Below are 22,046 nucleotides of genomic sequence, written 5' to 3'. Positions count from 1 at the left end.
GGGGACCCCACAGCCAGTCGGGCTTTCAGGATATTCACAATGAATATGCATGAGAGAAATTTGCATGTAGTATATGCAAATTTATCTCATGCATATTTATTGTGGATATCCTGAAATCCCAACTGGCTGTGGGGTCCCCAGGACAGGTTTGGGATGCCCTGACTTACAGGTACAATGAGTTCCTGCTCCAGAGAGTGTAGGATCCAAGTGAGCTCCTGAGGCAATGAGAGACAAAGTGACTTGTCCAAGGTTGCAAAGAGCATTGGTGGCAGAGGCAGAACTTGAACCTGCTCTTCTGGGTTCCTGACTACTATTCTAACCCCTAAACCAGTGGTTCCCAACCCTGTCTTGGGGACCCCCCCCCCCCCCCCCCGCCAGTCGGGTTTCCAGGATATCCACAATGAATATGCATGAGAGAAAATTTGCATATTCATTGCGGATATCCTGAAAGCCAGACTGGCTGGGGGGGGGGGGGGGTCCCAGGACAGGATTGGGAACCACTGCCTTAGACCACCTCATGCCTCATAATACACCAAAAGGATTCCTGGACCAGATCTCCATGCACACCCTGTCTCATGCTTTATTTGATGAGCTGTAAGCTTACTAGCGGGCCGAAACAGTAAAAATTGCAGGAGAGCGGGCGAGCACCCGCTCTCCTCTGCGCGCAATACAGTACTTTCATTTATTTAAATTAGGGCCGGCGGTAAAAGGAGGCACTAGGGATGCGCTATTGTCGGACAGGAACGGTGGCTGACAGCGGGTTTGACAGCCGATGCTCAATTTTGCTGGCGTCGGTTCTCAAGCCCGCTGACAGCCTCGTGTTCGGAAACCAGACGCCGGCAAAACTGAGTGTCCAGTTTTCAACCCGACAGCCGCCGGCCTATTTCAAATTTTTTTTTCTTTTTTTCTTTACTTTTTTTAACTTTCGGGACCTCCGACTTAATATCGCCATGATATTAAGTCGGAGGGTGCACAGAAAAGCAGTTTTTACTGCCTTTCTGTGCACTTCCCCGGCGCCGGCAGAAATTAACGCCAGCCTTTGGGTAGGCGCTAATTTCTTAAAGTAAAATGTGCGGCTTGGCTGCACATTTTACTTACTGAATCGCGGGAATTCCTAATAAGGCCATTTGCATGTTGTGGGTGCTATTAGGTTCGGGGGGGTTGGACGCGCGTTTTCGACGTGCTATTACCCCTTACTGAATAAGGGGTAAAGCTAGCGCGTCGAAAACGCGTGTCCAATCGCGGGTTAACAGTGCGCTCCGCCGGAGCGCATTGTACTGTATCGGCCTGTAGGATAGGGACATCGTTAGCACACAGAGAACTCTGTACAAACAGGGAACACTAGCAAATGTCTGTATTCTTTCAATTGCAGAGATAGAGAATGTGGGACAGTGTCATATCCAGCTGGCACAGATCCTACGAGACGAGGCCAGAAAAATGGAGGAGTTCAAGGAAAAACAGAAACTGCACAGGAAAAAGGTGAGAGAACATTTACCCAGTAAACACCTTTGAGTTTCCTGAAAAGGAGGTTGGGGGATGACCGGGTGGGCTTGAAGGCAGTGATGCACACCGCCACGCGACGGCTCCCCCAGTTCAGTTTCTGAATCGAGTCTTCTGCTCCCCAGGTCTGCGGGAGGAGGGGAGGGAGTGGTGTTCCTTGCTTAAGGGTGACGCTGGCTTAGCCAGATTTAAAACCTATGATAAAGGGATCCAGAAGGAGCCCCAGCCTCAGGACCATTGCAGCAGCGATCAGACTAGGAACCGTGGGAGGGAGGGTCCTATTATAATAAGGGAAAATTCCCCGAGTAGTTGAGAATGAAGGCTCGAGGTAACATGATCCTGACACTGGTATTGATGGAGCTTTATGTAAGATTTAGGTGCTACAACATTGAGCCCTAAGTAGGTATAAGAGGGGATGAGTTTTCTTGCATGGCTTGACTGGACCAACATTGATAGGACCACCAGCTTAAATTCAGGAATAAGTAGGTACTTTGCCGGGCTTACCAGTGCCTCGCACAACCAGGTGGTTGTCGGGGGGCCGTAGGTGTCCCCGCCTCTGATGAAGCAGCTGGCCGTCTCGACTGCCCCCTTCTGGCAGCCATGCAGGCAGGATTTCCCCTTAGGAATGGGGAAGATGATCCCCCCACCCCCCCCTCACTAGGCTGCAGCTGAAGGAGCGGACGGCTCAAACGCAACGTACGCGTTAGAGAGCTTCTTTACCTCTAGCTCACCAGCTGAAATCCAGCTCAGGCCCCGGCAGGGAAATGGTTCGGCAGTCCCAGGAGAGAGCTCTGTTGCGGAACAGCTCTTGCACTCACCCGCTTTGTGTGTTTGAGGATGGGAGTGTGGCGGCAATATTTGTGCAGGTGACGGAAAGTCCTCCAGCAGACTTCAGACCCCACCTGGTAGCCTAGGCGCTGACGAAGAAGTGGCGCACCGTGCACGGGAACGTGGGCAGCGAGTGGTTTCTGAGAACCGAGTGAATGGGTGGCTTTGTGAAAAGCGAGTCCCCCGGGGGGGTTCCCTGCACACCCCTGCTTTGTAGGATCTGCTCATTGTTCTGGGCCAGCTTGGATTGTTTTTGGCTTCTCAGTTACCGTGCTGTTCCCCCTCCCCCCCCCCCCCTCGAGAGCTTTCTTTCCCCTGTTCATGACAGCAGCAGACAATGGGCAGCCCAGCGAGAATCTCACCACCTATTTCAGCTGAACAGTAACTGGAGAGAGGGTAAGAGAGAGAACGATGCTGGCTGGCCGGCTGAGCATATGGTATAGCGGGACTTTTAGCAGTGCAAGGACACTTTAAAGATAGAATTTCCCGATGACACGAGATGGAGCAAGGACGTTTCACAAGTTAAAAACTCGGATGCCTAGGTGAAAGTTAAGAACTGGCTGAGCCATTCCTGCTCCCCCTCCCCTCCCCCCCCCCCGCCCCCTCTTTGATTGCCTGCATGGTTTTGTAGTGCTGTTTGTCTTAGGAAAGAGAGAATGGCAGATTCATGTGTACCATGAGCTAAAACCAGGGCGGACTCAGCCAGACATATAGAAATGGAAGTGGTAGGCGAGCCTAGCTGAGCTGAGCATCTCCTGCTCTTCTTCTTTCTTGCCTGCTCTACACCTGTGCTCTAGAATTGGGGGATCCTGGTCAACAAGTGACGACTCTAGGAGCCAAAGATGAGATGAGCTGAACTAGGTGGTGCATGGCATGCAAACAGGCAATCTCTGCCAAACTGCCATATTCTAAACTTTTTGTGACTATGGTTTGATTTGTCTTGCCTCTGCTTTTTTTCTTCTTTTATCAGTCTTCTTTCTACCTCTTCATTCCTTCTGTTTTCAAACTTTTTCTCATTTTTTGGTCTTCTGTTCATTTTTCCAGCTTCCTTTATTTGCCCCTTTCTTACCCTGCTAGATCAGTCCCACCGGGTGGGTTTATAACCATCCGACCAGCAGATGGAGACAAAGGAGAAAAACTTTTTCAGTGACATTCTCACTGGTATGGAGGATGGTATACTCCAGAAATTGCCAGTATTCTCTGTCTTGAGCAGATGGTTGCACATACTTGACTGGTGCAGCAGGATCCCCAGCTCCCAGGCTTCGGCCTATGGTCTCAGCTGATAAGAGTGAATTCGTTGCTCTGCTCTTAGGGCAAAAGTCTTGGCTGTTTCCCCTGTTTGAGCAGGATTCAGTTCCTAGGGCAACAGTTTGGCTCCCTAGTTCGGCAGTCAAAAGCCAGTTTGAGCTCAGAGAGTAGTAGGTTAGCTCAGGAACAGATCCTTTGAGCTAGGATCCCCTCTCTGGAGTTTTCTCCTCTTGAGACAACCCCTCCTCTCTCTCTCTCTGTATTTGGATCCTGTCTTTGCTTCCTTGTTAAAGTTATTTTAAGAAAAAAAATCTTGAGAGTGTGAAGCTAAAGCCAGGGCCTCAGAATCAGCAAGGAGGTGGGGGAAGGTCAGCTGGCAGCCAGCTGGCCTCTGGGATGTTGAGGCTGTCATCTGCTCTCCTGGTTGCTTTTGTTGGCTCAGGCTCGAGCACTGGTAAGTCTGATCCAGCACGGCAATTCTTATGAGTTGATAGAAAAATCCGAATGAACGCATGTCAAAGCCTACCGGAATTGCTAATTTAATAAATAGTAACACATTGCATCATTTTGAAAATGAATATTGCTACATCTGCAAGGCTAATGATGTATTCATTTATGAGCCACCCACAAATGCAGGCGCAGTGAGGAAGTCTGTTTCCATCTTTGGGCCAAGGATTATCTGAAAAAGAGAGAAACACTGTCGTGGCCCCCTGCAGGGAGCCTTAGTAAAAGAACTGTGACTCTGTCGAGAAGTAAACGTTGTTTCTTTACCAATAGGAAACGTTTTTTTCCCCTAATTGCTAAAAACGATTACTTGCATCTGTTCTTGTTCTGTTATTTCCTGTGTGCACAGCATGGAATGTCCTCCGGTCTGATCTGCAAAAGCATTCAACGCAGGCGATCTGTTTAAAAAAAAAAAGGTGTGAACACACAGTGCTAAGAGCCAAAAAATGACAGCTTGCAAAATTCAGTCTTTCCTTCCTTGTGCTGCTTGCAGGCTGTACTTCCCCAAAGTATCTGTGGCTTTTGCTGCCTGCCGTACAGCCGAATCGGCACGGAAGCAATTGTATTTGTTCACTGTTGGAAACAGCATGGGCAGATGGGATTTCTGTTCTTGAAGAACAAAAGCTCTAGGGATCTGTGTCAACATAAACTGAAAAAGACAGGGGTGTGTGTGTGTGTGTGAACAAATGTAACTCAGATTGTATTGCTAGGAAGCATTCGTAACTGTTCCAGTAAATTAATTCAGATAAGGCGGATCAGATGTTTTCATGGAGCCCTGGATCATGTTCAGTTTTCACTTCTGACAATTATCTGAAAAAGTATATTAATTAATTAATTAATTAATTAATTAATTAATTTGGAGCTTTTTTTATACCGGTATTAGTAGATACATCATACATAAATAAAAACTTCCTGCACACTTAGATTGCGAAGCCCTCTGGTGATAGGGAAATACTATACCTGAATGTAATTCACTGTATGCTACCAATGAAAATATTTGTCTCTATGTGCATCCCTTTGCTCTTGTCCACATTTCATCTGCTATTTAGGTACCCACTCTCCTAGTCCCACAGGGTCATTCTGCAGTTCCTCACAATCTGCTGTTGTTTAAAAACCTATGAATAATTTTGGGTCCTCTGCAGATCTGATCACCTCACTCATTGCCCCCTTTTAATATGTTAACAATGCAGGACCCTGAGGTACTCCACTATTTCTCAAATAGAAAACTGACCATTTAATCCTACCTCCATTCTCCGACAACTGTGAGAGAACAACCCTGTATGCCAAGTTGGAAAAGTGTCTTTTTGAGCAAAAGGAACCTCCCGTTCTTGGGGTAAATAATGTCTAGAGATGGATTCTGCATGTATCCTGCCAAAGTAAAGGCCATCAGAGACAATCCTCGCCCCAAAGGGCTCTGAGTGCTACAGAGATTCTTGGGATTTGCGAATTATCATCAATTTATCCCAAATTACTCCTCCATGGCAGCACCACTCACTACTCTTACCTGCAAGGGTGCCAACACCAAAGACTGGCCACTTGAAGCTTTAGAGGCCTTTCGGAAGTTAAACAATGCCTTAAATAATGAGCCATGCCTGTGACATACGGATCTTACATGGCCTTTTGTGCTGGAGGTCGATGCCTCATCGCTGGGCATAGGGGCTGTCCTTAGCCAGTACTCACCAGAGGGAATCCTCTGGCTAAACATTCTCCCCAGGAGAATGTAATTATAGTATCGGAGACCAAGAGCTTCTTGCTGTCAAACTAGCCCTTGAGGAATGGTGTCACCTACTCGAGGCAGCTCAACATCGAATTGCAACATACACAGATCACAAAAACTTCAAACACTTGCACCAAGCCCAGCAGCTCAATGCAAGACAAGCCTGATGGGCCCTGTTCTTTGACCGCTTTAATTTTGATCTGAGGTACCGACCTGCTCTCCAAAATCTGAGAGCAGATGTCCTCTCTCATACCTTCCAGACATAGGATGTTCCTGAAATTCCAAGACTCATCATCGATCCTGCCAACTACGGTGACCGTCCCTCCAGGAAGGACGGTTGTACCCTCCAAACTCCATGAGAAAGTGTTAAGATGGGCCCAAGACTCACATGTGACAGGCACGAATCCTTGAGCTGCTTCAGCGACACTGTTGGTGGGCGAAGATGAAGCAGGATATCAAGGCCCACATTGACTCATGTCATACCTGTGCATAGCAAAAAGCACTGTTTGGCTGATCCTGGGGGCTGATCCAGTCATTGTCAGATCCCAGGGAACCCTGGACTCACCTGCTCAGGGATTTCATTATGGACCTTCCACTCTCTAATGGCACCACCATGATTTGGGTGGTGGTAGACCAATTCTCTAAGATGCACACTTTGTTCCTCTACTGGGGCTTCCTTCTGCACCAGAACTGGCACGGCTCTTCACCCTCCATGTCTTTTATCTGCATGGCTTACCCAAGCATATTCTGTCTGACAGAAGAGTTCAGTTTAATGCATGCTATTGGCACTCTCTCTACAGGAAACTCGGCATTATGCTTGATTACACCATAGCCTGTCACCCGCAAGGGAATATACAAGGAGAGCATACCAATCACACCCTCAAAACCTTCCTTCGCTCATACGTTAACGAGTGCCAGGATAACTGGTCCTCCCTCCTGCCATGGGTCGAACATTTTCACAATTCCCATATCATCGCAGCCACCGGATCCTCTCCATTTCAGCTGCTCTATGGAAAGCAGCCTCTGTCTCCACTACCACTGCCTGTGATGGTGCCTTCACCAGCAGCTCACCTTTCCACCCAGAAATTGCATGGACTATGGGAATAGACCAAACGCTTGATTGGAAGAACCGCCGATCGAGCTAAAACGACTGCAGATGCCCATAGGAGACCAGCTCCTCAGTTCAAAATTGGAGAGAAGGTCTGGTTAAGCACACGGCATTTACATTTATGACACCTGGCCCCGCGCTACATCAGACCTTTTCCTACACTCCGGCAACTGGGACCAGTTACCGATCAACTAAGATTACCACTGACATAAAAAATTCAGAATGTCTTCCATGTATCACTCCTCAAACCAGTAGTGCCCTCTAGGGCACTACCCGAATCTCAAGATGAACCTGTCGACGGGGACACTATATAAGAAGTTTAAGTATTGGATTCCCATCGGAGGGGCAAGAGGATTGCATACCTCCTCTCATGGAAGAACTATGAACGGGAAGAAAACTCCTGAGAACCAGTTTCTAATATATTGGACAAGAGTCTTCTGAGAGTTACACCAACGCTATCCCATCCACTACAATGTCAGAAATATTGTCCCCGTTGACAAGCACCAGATCCAATATCCTTCCCTCCCATGTGGATTCCGTTACCAGTTGACAGAACTGTTCTTCTTGCAGAGAATCCAGGATCTCCCTGCTTGTAGAGGATACTGCAGTTGGGATGTACCAATCGGCATCTGGAAGATTAAAATCACCTAGCAGCAGCATCTCCCCTTTCACAGCAATCCTGTGAATATCCTCTATTATTCTCTATCCATCTCCTCTGTCTACATTACACCAACATAAATAAGTGTTCCATTCCTTTTTTCCAGATTAACTCACAGTGCCTCCTCCTTACCTTGTAAGCCCAGTAATGCTGTTGCTTTAATTCTGTTCTTTATATATAATGCCACTCCTTCTTCTTTCCTTCCTACCAGGACCTTCCTGAATAGATTGTAGATAGGTATAACTATATCCCAGTCATAGTTTTCCATGCACCAGGTCTCTGTGACAGCCACAATATCTAAATCAGCTTCTTCTATAACTGCCTCTATATCTGGATTTTTATTCCTTATACTATGAGCATTAGTGTTCATAGCTTTCCAAATATTGCCTTTTTTCCATATTTCCCATTTCTATGTGAGTATTTAATGTTTTACTTACCTTAGGGTTTTGGTTACTCATTTCCGATGATTCTAGTTTAAAGCCCTCCTCAGTAGGTTTGCCATTCTGTGTTGAAGGACTCTGTACCCTTTCTTCGACAAGTGGATCCCAACTCTGCTCAGCAATCCTTGAAATATCATCTCTTGATCCAGGAAGCCAAAATGCTCATGTCAACACCATTTACACAGCCATTCATTTATCTCCAGAATGCAAGATTCCCTGCCTGGGCCTTTATCCTTAACTGGGAGGATTGAGGAGAATACCACCTGTGCATCTATCTGCTTTACCCTCTCTCCCAGAGTCCTGAAGTGAATTTTTAAATCTTTTTTTTAATTTATTATTTTCCAAACAGACACCAACAATTACAATGTATCGTAATCTATTAACATTGGTTGAATAATACGTGCCCGCACCGCTCCCGGCTTCGGACGCCTTTCGCCTCCTCCTCCTCCTCCTCTGCCGGGGCTCCCTAAGCCCAATCGGGGCTTGAGCCCGCTCACGATCACGTGAGCTGCACAGAGGAGGAAACCAGAACAGCTAAGAACTAAAAGGGAAAACAAAAAAATCCCTACCTAAGACCAGACGGAAGTGCAGGAAATCGCAGGACACACGCGGTGAGTCAGCCGCGCCCCCCGGAGGCACTAGGCCTATCAGAGGGTGCCAAAAAAGGACTTTAAATCTCGGCACACCCTTCCAGCGTCGCACGCCGGGCGTCGCGCGTCCGAAGGGGCACGACTTAAGGGGCCTGCCCCTTAGTGAGCCCCTTTGTGAGACTCCGGTGAGGTGAGGTCAGGGTTAGACTACAAGAATAACCCTTTCCATTAATACTCAGCCTCGCCACACCTTCCAAAGCCTAGCACACCTATACCAGACAGTCAACCACCCTGCGCTCATCCTTCCACTCCAGCAATCATCCAGCGCTCACCCTTCCACTCCAGCAATCATCCAGCGCTCACCCTTCCACTCCAGCAATCATCCAGCGCTCATCCTTCCACCCAGCGCTCACCCTTCCACTCCAGCAATCATCCAGCGCTCATCCTTCCACCCAGCGCTCACCCTTCCACTCCAACAATCATCCAGCGCTCATCCTTCCACTCCAGCAATCATCCAGCGCTCATCCTTCCACCCAGCGCTCACCCTTCCACTCCAGCAGTCATCCAGCGCTCATCCTTCCACTCCAGCAATCATCCAGCGCTCACCCTTCCACCCAGCGCTCATCCTTCCACTCCAGCAATCATCCAGCGCTCACCCTTCCACTCCAGCAATCATCCAGCGCTCATCCTTCCACTCCAGCAATCATCCAGCGCTCATCCTTCCACCCAGCGCTCACCCTTCCACTCCAGCAATCATCCAGCGCTCATCCTTCCACTCCAGCAATCATCCAGCGCTCACCCTTCCACTCCAGCAATCATCCAGCGCTCATCCTTCCACCCAACGCTCATCCTTCCACTCCAGAAATCATCCAGCGCTCATCCCTCCACTCCAACACACATCCAGCGCTCATCCTTCCACTCCAGCAAGCATCCAGCGCCCACCCTTCCAAGCCTCAATGCATACTGGTCTCCCTATTCCAATTCTCCAACAAAGGTCATTTCTCATTAGAAACCCATCAGTGTTTTCACGGCCAACTACCTATAAATCACTCATTCCTATCATGATTTCCACCCTTACACAGACACTAGGCCTAGCTCTTTTCTCTCTGATTTTATTCAACGCTCAATCCCTTACCAAAAAAACACTAATACTTAATGACCTTCTACTGGACACCAAACCCGACATCTGCACAATTACGGAAACATGGCTTAAACAGACGGACACCGCACTAATAAACCAACTTCCAACGGAATCCCATGATTTCTTCTCTATTCCCAGACAGAAAAGAAAGGGTGGCGGTATTCTCCTTGCAGCCAAAAAAGAGCTGAGACTTACTCAATTCCCAATTCACTCTCCCACAAAAATTGAAGCCGGATTTTTCAAATCAGACCGGCTACAAATCATTCTAGTCTACGCCCCTCCGGGACTTCTGGAATCAGACGCCTCCCCCATTCTAGAAATAATAGCTACTAACCTAAATCTTGCGGTTCCAGCCATCATTTTGGGAGACTTCAACTTACATGTTGACGACCCCGCTCCATCTACAAACTGTGAAACTTTCCTAAATGCAATGACCGCCATGGGATTCAAGCAGATAATCAACAACCCTACTCACAGAGCAGGTCACACTTTGGATCTCATTTTTGTAAACTCAGGCATCTCGAACTCAGCACCCCCCATATGCAAATTAGTCCCCTGGTCAGACCATGCTTTAATTTCTACCACTTTTTCGCTGGCACAATCTAACATCAAACACGATCTTCAACCTCAATTTACTTACAGAAACCTATGTTCATCCGATGAACTTCACGAACACCTTGTCCTAGAACTCCTCCCACATAGACATCTCCACTCTCAACACGGCTCTCCACTCATGGTCCAACATCACAGAATCGGCAGCTAATAAACTCTGCCCACTGGCAACAAAAAAACCTAAACATAATGCCGCCAGAAGACAACCCTGGTTTAATGACCAACTACAAAAACTCAAGCTTTCCCTGAGACAAAAAGAAAATAAATGGCGTAAAGCACCATCACCGACCTCCCTCTCAGCTTACAAACTCGCTCTTCACATTTACAAGAGCTCCACACTAAAAACAAAAAGGGACTACTACGCTCACAAGATACATCACCTCATCTTCGATTCAAAAGCCCTCTTTACTTACGTCTCGAACTTAACTCAACCCAATTCTCCGGACATCCCACTCAACCAAGCGCACGAAAAAGCTGAGGAGCTGGCCATCTTCTTCAGTAACAAAATTTCCAGCCTGCAATCTCAACTAAAAACGAATACCCTAGCTCCACCCAGCACATTCCGCCATCACTGCAACGACATTGCTATACAAGCCTTCGAACCCATTGCAATATCAGAGACCAAGTTAGTATTGAAGAGAATGAAACCATCATCCCACACATTTGACCATATCCCTCCCAAACTACTGCTGCTAATACCAGATACCATCTCCAAAACCCTAACTGACATTATCAATTGTTCCTTAGCCCAAGGAATTTATCCTGACGACCTGAAAGTTGCTTCTATCAAACCCCTATTAAAAAAACCGAACCTTAATCCTAAAGATCCATCCAACTTCCGCCCAATATCCAACCTTCCTTTTATAGCCAAGGTTACAGAAAAATTAGTCAACACCAGATTATCAGAATACCTCGAAGACAACAACATATTATTCCCCACTCAATACGGCTTCCGAAAATCTTTAAGTACAGAATCACTCCTCATATCTCTGACAGATTACCTCATCATGGGCCTCGATAAAGGTCACGCCTACTTGCTGATACTCCTCGACCTATCGGCGGCCTTTGACACCGTGAATCACTCCCTTCTCCTAAATCAACTAGCGAACATCGGAATTACAGGCTCTGCTCTTGCCTGGTTCAAATCATTCTTGGGAAACAGAGGATATAAAGTCAAAATACATAACAAAGAATCACAGTTTTACCCTTCCTCGCTAGGTGTTCCACAGGGCTCCTCTCTCTCCCCCACGCTCTTTAACATTTACCTCCTACCCCTATGTCAACTATTAACCAATCTGAACCTCAAATACTTTCTATATGCAGATGACGTCCAGATTGTCATCCCTATCAAAGAATCCCTTACAAAAACTATCAAAATCTGGGAAAACTGTCTTCAAAATATTGACAACCTCCTCTCCAGTCTAAATCTAATCTTAAATTCCGCAAAAACCGAAGTCCTCATAATTTCCCCTGAAAACAGTAACCTCACCTCAAATCCACCAACCGGCTTTCAAACTTCACATGTAAGAGACCTAGGAGCCATTATCGACAATCGGCTAAATCTAAAATCTTTTATTAATCAAACCACGAAGGACTGCTTTTATAAATTACACGTCTTAAAAAGAATCAAACCACTTTTCCATTTCCACGATTACAGAACAGTTTTGCAATCAATAATCTTCTCTAAGTTAGATTATTGCAATTCTATTCTATTAGGTCTCCCGTCTTCTCATACTAAATCTCTTCAGATGGTTCAGAACACGGCGGCCAGAATTTTGACAAACACAAGAAGAAGAGACCACATATCTCCGATTCTCAAAGACTTACATTGGCTGCCAGTGCACTATAGAATCTTATATAAATCCATTACTACCTACAAAGCATTCCATCAACTCTCTCCGCTTAACCTCCAAATCCCATTTAAAAAACATACCTCCATCAGACCTATCAGAGTCCTACAGAGACTCATTACAGGTGCCTCCTGCAAAAACCTTTAACCATAGGACTCTCAGAGACAGGGCTTTCTCTACAGCAGGACCTACCTTGTGGAATTCCATCCCACCAGAACTGAGACAGGAACCTTGCCTCCCCACTTTCAGAAAAAGACTTAAAACCTGGCTATTCTTGAAAGCCTTTCCAGATACCAACTGAACCCACTCTCAACTCAAGCAACTAAGAACTCCCGTCAGGGTAATCAACAACCTTTGACAACTCAATAATGTTCTTTCTTTTTTAATTTGGCAGGTTTTATTTACCTTGGTTATTCTTTTGTTATCTCATTGTTAATCTCTCTTTTGCCTTCTCTACATTCCAAGTTGCATTTTATCCCTGTTTTATTGTAACTGCTACCTTATTCTTCTATCACATGTTAATGTTTTAAGTTATTAAGTATTTATTCTTTTGTCACACCTTGTTATTTGTAAACCGGCATGATGCGACTCCCATCGCGAATGCCGGTATATAAGAAATTTAAATAAATAAATAAATAAATACTGCAGATAGATTACACAATTGGCACAGCAGAAAAAAACAGGTCTCATCCAAATCGATTCACTCTGCTATCTATCTATACAAATAATACTTTCTAACTTCAGGAATCAATTACTTATTTCATCTCCATAGCAAGTCCAATATAGACCCCATATCTGATTATAAAATTCTGTCCTATTACGAAGCATGTAAGACAGTTTTTCAAGTATATGGCTATCTCAGTGAGTTTCATATCCCAGCAATGTCTTGAGGGGCCACATTTTCATTGATGAGCTATTGTAAATCGAGCAGCATGCAACATATTCTCAACCAGTTTCTTGCTTCCCCTCTTATCTCATTTATTTCCCCAGCAAATACAAAGTTACATTTACTGTTATCTGATGTTTGCATGTGCTTGAGATGCAGTCGGTAATTTCTAACCAAAAATTCTGCATTTCAACACATTCCCACCACATATGGAAATATGTTCCAGGTAGCTCACATCCCCTCCAGCATAACTAACTTACATTGCTGAATCTAGCAAAGAATACAGGTGTATGATACATTTGATGCAGTAATTTATAAAGCAGTTCTTGATCCTTATTACAAATAGAGATATTTCTTGCAGCTTTCTGTATGGATTTCCATTCTTGTTCATCTAAATCAGCATTTGGGTCAGTATTCCATTGCCGGATTAATTTAGCCACTGTTTCAGCTTCACAGAGCTCTTATCTAATAGTGATATACAAGACAGATATCTAATATTTTGTTCTTTTTTTGCAACATAACACCCTTTCTATGCCCTCACATTCTTCTAGATCTTCAAAATTAATTTTAGATTGTGACAGGTCTTTTCTCAACTGTAAATATAAATGCTGTGTTGAGCCCAGTATCTGAAACTCACTCATCAGTTCAGTGAAGGTTTTAAATCTACCATCCTCTATTAACTACCCAAGAAATCTAAGTCCTTATTCTTTCCACTTCTCCATATCTGGCGAAAAAATATGTTTTGAAAGATCAGGATTTCATGATGATGACATATAAGATCTCTGAACAGCCAATGTTGCAATACTCAATTGATCTCCACACTTGAAGTGTGTGGGCTAATATTAGTTGACCCCGTACAAGTTGGCAACTATTATTGGCTGTAGGCTGCATATGTAACAAAGAGCCTAAACTACAATCTCTCACCCCTCCTACATCTGTTGAAAGCCGACTCTGGGGGATCTATCCCCAGCCACCGTTCGCAAGCATGCAATCCTGCAAGGCCAATATTATCATTGAAAGTTTGGCAATTTGAGGCCTTCTATCTCTCTTGGTTTGACCATTTCATCATTTTTAAGCTGCAGTGGCTTACCCTTCCAAACAAAACTAGATATCTCTCCTCGGAGGCTTTCATGGGTACATCGCAAGGTAGATGCATAAAGGGATATATCAATCTTGGTAAAATGGCCATCTTTATCAAATTAACACAACCCAAAAGTGAAATTGGCAATGAGGACCAGTTCTATAACTTCACCTTTATCCTCTGAAATATTGATGGGTAGTTATCTTTATACAATTTCACATAAGTCTTAAGAGACCCAAATTCCCAGGTACTTGAACCCTTCATCAGATTCCCGAAAGTTATCTAGCTCTTGCTGATGTTTCCTAGTTGGGCCTACCATCAATAGCTCAGATTTAGAATTGATGACGTACCCTGAAATTTCACTAAACTGCTTTATGAGAACCATCAATGCTGGTAAAGATTTAGACAAATTAGTCAAATATATTAAGGTATCATCTGCATAGAGTGAAATCTTATGACTCATGTTATAAAATGAGAACCCCCTCTATATTTTTTAGACTTCCTTATAGCCTGTGCTAAGGGTTCTATAGCTAGATCAAATAGCAAGGGAGACATGGAACACCCCTGCCTTGTCCCTGTGCCTATCCGGAAGGAGGCAGAAAGCGTTCTATTTGATAGAACTCTGGCAGTGGGGATAGTATATAGTGCCTTTATCCAAGAGACATCTCTGGAAATCCAAAACATTTTAACACTACGAACAAGTATGACCACGAAACCCTGTCAAAAGCTTTATCACTATCCATGGATATAATTGTCCCTGCCACTTTCTTTTGAGAAGCAAAGTGCAAAACATTAAACAATTATCTTGTATTGTTGGTTGACAACCTTATGAAGTCACTTTTGATACGCTCTGTGTAGTACCTTGCACTATCATTCATGCCAACATGGATGAGCAGCATAGGATAGTGGTCAAAAACCTGAGGACAATCTCGGCAATCTCTCAGTAATGTCTTGGATTTTGGCACCTGGCAGACAGCACGCTTCTTGGGACAACGTGTCTGGTCGGCAGCTGGATGCCCCTCAGAAGCGAGTCACCAACAACCTCTACCCTCCGCCTCCTAGATGCAGTGGTTGCTGTGCCCGCAACTTTTGGGTTTGCATGTCCTGGTTCCTCCCCATCATGGGATGACATCACCTCCTCCTCTTATAGGGCTGCATACTGGTTCTTCAGTTCAAGGGAAATTGGAACTGTGGTGTAGCGTCCAGTAGCAGGTGGATCATAAGAACATAAGAAAATGCCACACTGGGTCAGACCAAGGGTCCATCAAGCCCAGCATCCTGTCTCCAACAGTGGCCAATCCAGGCCATAAGAACCTGGCAAGTACCCAAAAACTAAGTCTATTCCATGTAACCATTGCTAATGGCAGTGGCTATTCTCTAAGTGAACTTAATAGCAGGTAATGGACTTCTCCTCCAAGAACTTATCCAATCCTTTTTTAAACACAGCTATACTAACTGCACTAACCACATCCTCTGGCAACAAATTCCAGAGTTTAATTGTGCGTTGAGTAAAAAAGAACTTTCTCCGATTAGTTTTAAATGTGCCCCATGCTAACTTCATGGAGTGCTCCCTAGTCTTTCTACTATCCGAAAGAGTAAATAACCAATTCACATCTACCCGTTCTAGACCTCTCATGATTTTAAACACCTCTATCATATCCCCCCTCAGTCGTCTCTTCTCCAAGCTGAAAAGTCCTAACCTCTCTAGTCTTTCCTCATAGGGGAGTTGTTCCATTCCCCTTATCATTTTGGTAACCCTTCTCTGTACCTTCTCCATCGCAATTATATCTTTTTTTGAGATGCGGCAACCAGAATTGTACACAATATTCAAGGTGCGGTCTCACCATGGAGCGATACAGAGGCATTATGACATTTTCCGTTTTATTCACCATTCCCTTTCTAATAATTCCCAACATTCTGTTTGCTTTTTTGACTGCCGCAGCACACTGTACCGACGATTTCAATGTGTTATCCACTATGACACCTAGATCTCTTTCTTGGGTTGTAGCACCTAATATGGAACCCAACATTGTGTAATTATAGCATGGGTTATTTTTCCCTATATGCATCACCTTGCACTTATCCACATTAAATTTCATCTGCCATTTGGATGCCCAATTTTCCAGTCTCACAAGGTCTTCCTGCAATTTATCACAATCTGCTTGTGATTTAACTACTCTGAACAATTTTGTGTCATGTGCAAATTTGATTATCTCACTCATCGTATTGCTTTCCAGATCATTTATAAATATATTGAAAAGTAAGGGTCCCAATACAGATCCCTGAGGCACTCCACTGTCCACTCCCACTGAGAAAATTGCCCATTTAATCCTACTCTCTGTTTCCTGTCTTTTAGCCAGTTTGCAATCCACGAAAGGACATCGCCACCTATCCCATGACTTTTTACTTTTCCTAGAAACCTCTCATGAGGAACTTTGTCAAACGCCTTCTGAAAATCCAAGTATACTATATCTACCGGTTCACCTTTATCCACATGTTTATTAACTCCTTCAAAAAAGTGAAGCAGATTTGTGAGGCAAGACTTGCCCTGGGTAAAGCCATGCTGACTTTGTTCCATTAAACCATGTCTTTCTATATGTTCTGTGATTTTGATGTTTAGAACACTTTCCACTATTTCACCTTCCACTCTGCTTGAGTTTTCCATCTTAGATGACTTGATAAGCATGTCATCATTGTAGTCCTCATCCTACCGGATGCTTTTCAGTTTTCCTGTCTCCTCTTTGAGTTCTGCCACCTCTTTCCTGAGGGTTTCAATCTGCAGACATCTTTCACACTGAACCATTTCCTCATTGTGGCTCAGGAAATCTGACTGGATACAATTGACAAGCGGACCAACTACTTTTACTCCTTGCACAGGGCCTCTGCCCCAGTGAGATCTAAAGTAGTTCCCCTCACTTACTAAAGTTATGAGGACTTTGATGCACATCTTTTAGCAATACCCAATTCATGTCAGCTAAGCAATGTGTGTGGGGGTGGGAGGGAAGGGAGGGGTGGATGAAGTGAGGGAGTAAACTCAAAAAGCAAAATACCAAGGTGTTTATATGGTTGTTAATACTTTTATTTTGTAGGATTGTTTATGATTAACTCCAATAAAACTGTTTATACAAAAAAAAAAAAAAAGTAGTTCCCCTCCTCACTGTTTCCATGACCAGTTCCTGCATGAAGCAGTCATTTATAGCATTTAGAAACTTTATCTCCCTAGCATGTTCTGAATGGTTGTTTACCCAATAAATATTGGAATATTTGAAATTCCCATTAGTATTTTGTTGCCAATTGTATTAGCCTGTCTAATCTCTGTTAGCATTTTACAGTCTGTTTCCTCATTCTGGCAAAGTAGAGGGGGGGAGTAGTAAACCCCGCCCCCCCCCTTCCTCCACTGTATGCTTCCCAGTCACACTTGGAATTTTTACCCATAAGGATTCAAGAGTGAAGTTTGTTTCTTGTGGAACTTTTATCCTGCTTGACTCTGTATCGTCCTTAACATATAGTGCCAACCAGTTTGATTTGCCCTGGGATCACACTGTCCCATTGGTTATCCTTCTTCCACCAGGTATCTGAGATACTTGTGTTTATATCTTAATTTAATGCCATACATTCACTGTACAATCAAGAGAGGTAATTTTTAAAGGGGTTACACTTGTAAATGTGACATACTGTTGTAGCAATTTTCAAAAGCCATTTATTCGAGTAAAGTGCACTTATGCGAGTAAATCCTATGGACAATTCAATGGCATATACTGTAGCAATTTTCAAAAGCCCACTTCAGGAAAGTGCATTTACATGTGTAAAACCCAATTTTAAGCATGTAAATGCTTTTGAAAATCCGGTCCTTATCTTTTAGACTTCCGGTATTTACATATAGACAATTTAATACATTTTTTAAATTTGTAATTACAATCTGCTTATTTGTAGTTGATACAGGTAATTTGGAATCCATCATATTTGCCTACTCTTTATTGAATTCCACACGGGCAGCTTCATCCTTTACCACAACCTCTCTATCAGGATATTGTAACTTCTCTGTTGTGTATCATTAGATATCCTTCTCTGAAATATGCGACCGTCTGCTTTCCCCCTTGGTTTACTTTAAAAGCTGCCCTACCTCCTTTATAAACGTTAGTGCCAGCAGTTGGGTTTCACCTCGGATAAGGTGGTGCCCTTCCCATCTAAATAGGGCCCCTCACCATCCCCAAACTGTTCCTCAGGTCCTAACAAACCTAAAACCCTCTTCCCTGCTGCATCGTCTCATCCATGCGTTGAGACTCCGGAGCTCGGCTTGCCTCTGGGGTCCTGCGCATGGCACGGGGAGCATTTCTGAGAAGGCTCCCCTAGAGGTTCTGGATTTCAATTTTCTACCTAAAATCCTACATTTATCCTCCAGAATGTCCTTCTTGCACCTTCCTATGTTCAAACTTAGCCGGGGAAACCTTTTCAATGGAGACCTCTGTTGCTTTGAGCAAAGTACGTAAGCCGAGTCGTACTCCAAGTGCTCTCTGATGAATAAAGGGTAGTAGACAAGCTGCGGATGTGTACATTTGTAGGTTATATTTCTCAAGGAACAGAGTGAAGCCAAGCTCAGGATAGGTTGTTGAGTGCAGAGAGATTGTCAGGGCAGCGGAAAACAGGATATTCTGTAGCAATGTGGTTTGCAGTAGGAGGTGGCAGACAGGTCCTTCTGAAACAGGTTGGCTTAGAGAAACATAGCATATGACTGCAGATAAGAACCATAAATCACATCCAGTCTGCCCAGTTTTATTTCTGTTGCATTTTTTTAAATAGATTTTTCACCCATAAATTCCCAGGTTGGAAGGCACTGGAAGTGGGGCAGCTGCAGGGACCATGGCAACAGGCATAGCAAAATCGAAGCCTTTGACCTGGCGCAACCCCATGACCTAAGGTGACTGCCACTGCTTCTGCTGCCACTACTCCCCCCCCCCCTCCCCGATCCTGGCCACTCGCAGTGCTGACCTTGCAGCGCCTCTGTCAGTCTTCCTGCTCCACGGCTGCCGGCGCCTGAATAACGTCATCAGGTGCCGACAGCCATGGAGTAGGAAGAGACCCGAGGCCTTGCAAGGCCATGATCCTTTAGGAGGTGGGTGATGGCCTGGCAGCAGCACCTGGGGGGTGGGGGTGATTGGGAGAGAAGAGAGTGAGGGACGGGACTGTGCGAGGGAGGGAGTTAAGAGATTGTGGGGGTATGAGTGAAGGTGGGTGGGGGGATTCAGAATAATCAAATGAGGGGATTGTGAAAGTGTAAACGAGGGTGAGTGAGGGTAGGGAAAAGGGAGGTGGATACAAGGGGGAGAGAAAGTTTTGGGAGAGGATGGATGGGGCAGGGTTGAGTGTAAGTGGGTGTGGGATTAAGCGGAGAGAGGGTGGGCTGAAGGAGAAAAGGAGGTGGGAAGCTGGAAGAGATTGCTGGGGGCAAGAAGAAAGGGGGGCTGAGAAGAGAGGCTTGGTCATCGTTTTTGTTGGGGGGAGCTCCTCTACCTCCTCTCACTTCTGCTCTCTCCTTCTCCCACCCCCTCCTCTTGCTCTCACCTCCTTCCTTCTGCTACTCCTATCTGTACCCCTACCCCCCCACAAGAAAACCCACAAAGGCTCAATAGGCCCAACCTAGTACCATAAATTATGTTGAGGCTGCAGAGCCTTCATTGCTTTTCTCGGGGACAGACCTCTCTTCTTGGACCCCACACACCTCTTCTCTATTTCTCCTGCCTCCTCTTCAGACCTTCCTGTTTCTCTTTAGCAACCCACCTCTATCCCCATCCCCTCTCTCTTTAAGCATCTCAGCTCTCTCCATATCCCCACTCCTCCTTGTTCTCGCCCCTTCTCCCCCCTTCAGCATCTCCCCATCTCCATTTCTCTGTCCTCACTTTTCTGGTCAGCAGACTAAGCTCCAATATTCACCTGGAAGAATGAGTACATTTTTTTTCCCATTGATTTTTCTCCCGATTTTTATTCTTGTAAAAATAAACCCTGATAAATTCACAGGAAAAATAAAAACAGAAAATGAAGGTTCCTGTGCATTTTCTATAGGCTCCCAGTTGATGCCTGTCTTCCCTTTCAGTCCTTCTTGTCTAAGCAAAGTGCCCAGCTGAGAGGCAGGTAAGACAGATCTAGGGGACTCTATCAAGGCTGTAGCTGGAAGGTCTTGCAGAAAGTTACTGGCCGGGCTTTGGACACGAGCGACCTCAGGGGGTCTGCGCTCTCTTATATTTGGCTCAGGCCCCCCCACCCCAGAGCAGCAGGATCATATCCCATCTGAATCGCTCCCTTAAAGGTGCAGCAGTTAGAGGGCCTGGAGGCACTGGGATAACTGCCAGTCCATGATCCCCTGCACCTTTAAGGGAGCTAACTTGAATGGGGAATCACCATTGCCCTTGGGCTAGACATATCAAAAGGTCTGAGGCCATCAATGTCTTTGTTTACTTTTGACAGGTAAATATTTATCCCCCCTTCTCTCATGTCCTTCAAAGTTCAGGAATGCCTGGGCTGAGTGGAAGCCTATTTACATTATGGCTCTTCCGCAGCCTAAGAAATGAACACTTGTATAAAGCAGCTGCCTTAACTTCAGAGGGAGCGTGCAAAACAGCAGAGACACAGGGCAGGGGGAGAGTGCAGGGACAGGAGATACAGTGTGTTGCTAGAAACTTAAAGGGCTTTGTAGCCACTGCAATGAAGCCCCACATAAAATGGAGTAAGGGGCAGGTCTGTCTACAGTGCCCAACCACGTTAACCTTGGAGCCCCACCTCCCCAAAAAATATTAAGTTCTAGCCCTGCTTCTGGGTGTAGGTAATTGCCTAACACTTTTGTGACTGGCTTTCAAGCCTTTTATTCCCTTGGACAGAGTAACTACACGGCTTAATTCTGGATGGATAGCATTCGGCGATTGGCCTGGCCCCCTGTTTCTTTAAGGGCATCCTAGGAAGCTTTGCTGTAATCTGTGCTACATGTGATAACTGCATGGGAAGTAAACGTACAGTTAATAATAAATCAAGTTTAGACTGACTTGTTCAGCAGGAAAAAGAAATTGCCATAAGGCAAACCCGTAAATTTATTGTATTTTATTTTATCTTCTTGTTGACATTCCTACTTGCCTTTCCTCCATAGTCTCAAGGCGATTCACATAACATATAACAAATATTTACAATGCATTCATTTGACAAGGTGGACAAGCTGCATATCTAAGTGACTCTCCTAACACATATTTCCACATTTTAATCCATGGTAACACATGAGAGGGTGTCTAGGAGAGAAGAAATATGGAACAGGAGACATCTCTCCTGGGTGAAGAGGCTGCTGTTGTTTTCATGTTAAAGAAGCAGCACTAGCTAGAAGACACCTCAGAATGTTAGTCTGCCTCTTCTTGTTTTTAGATTGTATTTTTTTTTTGATCCAGCTGTTTCCTTCTGCTCCTTTGGGCTTTGACTTCAATTGGAACCTACCTCTATTGGGCCACAGTTCCATGAGCCTTCATTTGCAACTATCTGGGGTATTTCCCCTAATTTTCTAACCTTCTCTAGCTCAGCTGTTACAGTGATTATCTTTGGCTTGGCGCCACACACCATGAGTCCCTCCGGAACTGGAATGCATGAACCCTAGTTCCAGCAGTTAAGTGTTCCTGCTGAAAAATAAGTGGGACTCCCTCCCTCCCAGAGGCCATGAATGCTGTCTCCACAGTGTCCTCAGCCTCAGTTGGCCCAGGGAAGTGAAAGGCAGGTCTGGGAATCTAAGTTTTCTGAATAGCGGCGCAGAACACTACCGCCGAGCCACAGGGCCAGCCCAGTCTGCTTCTTTCCCTAGCTCTGTTACCTGCTCTTTTTCCTGGCTCTCGTTTTTGCCCCGGGAACATGCGCTG

At 45.1% G+C, this 22,046-nt stretch overlaps 1 protein-coding gene across 1 annotated transcript in view; it reads left to right on the top strand.

The window, feature by feature from the left end:
• Positions 1 to 22,046, top strand: part of LOC115082151 (proline-serine-threonine phosphatase-interacting protein 2-like) — a gene marked incomplete at its 5' end in the record, with an annotated part of 89,666 nt that overhangs the window by 8,832 nt on the left and 58,788 nt on the right. The window contains one exon of the mRNA XM_029586411.1: positions 1,373 to 1,479. Within this exon, the coding sequence (XP_029442271.1) occupies positions 1,373 to 1,479 (107 nt within the window). The remainder of the gene's footprint in view (positions 1 to 1,372; positions 1,480 to 22,046) is intronic.

This window comes from Rhinatrema bivittatum, unplaced genomic scaffold (assembly GCF_901001135.1).
Source record: "Rhinatrema bivittatum unplaced genomic scaffold, aRhiBiv1.1, whole genome shotgun sequence".
Taxonomy (NCBI): Eukaryota; Metazoa; Chordata; class Amphibia; order Gymnophiona; family Rhinatrematidae; genus Rhinatrema; species Rhinatrema bivittatum.
The sequence above is the reverse complement of the archived record's forward strand: the minus strand, read 5'-3'. Positions and strand labels throughout refer to the sequence as shown.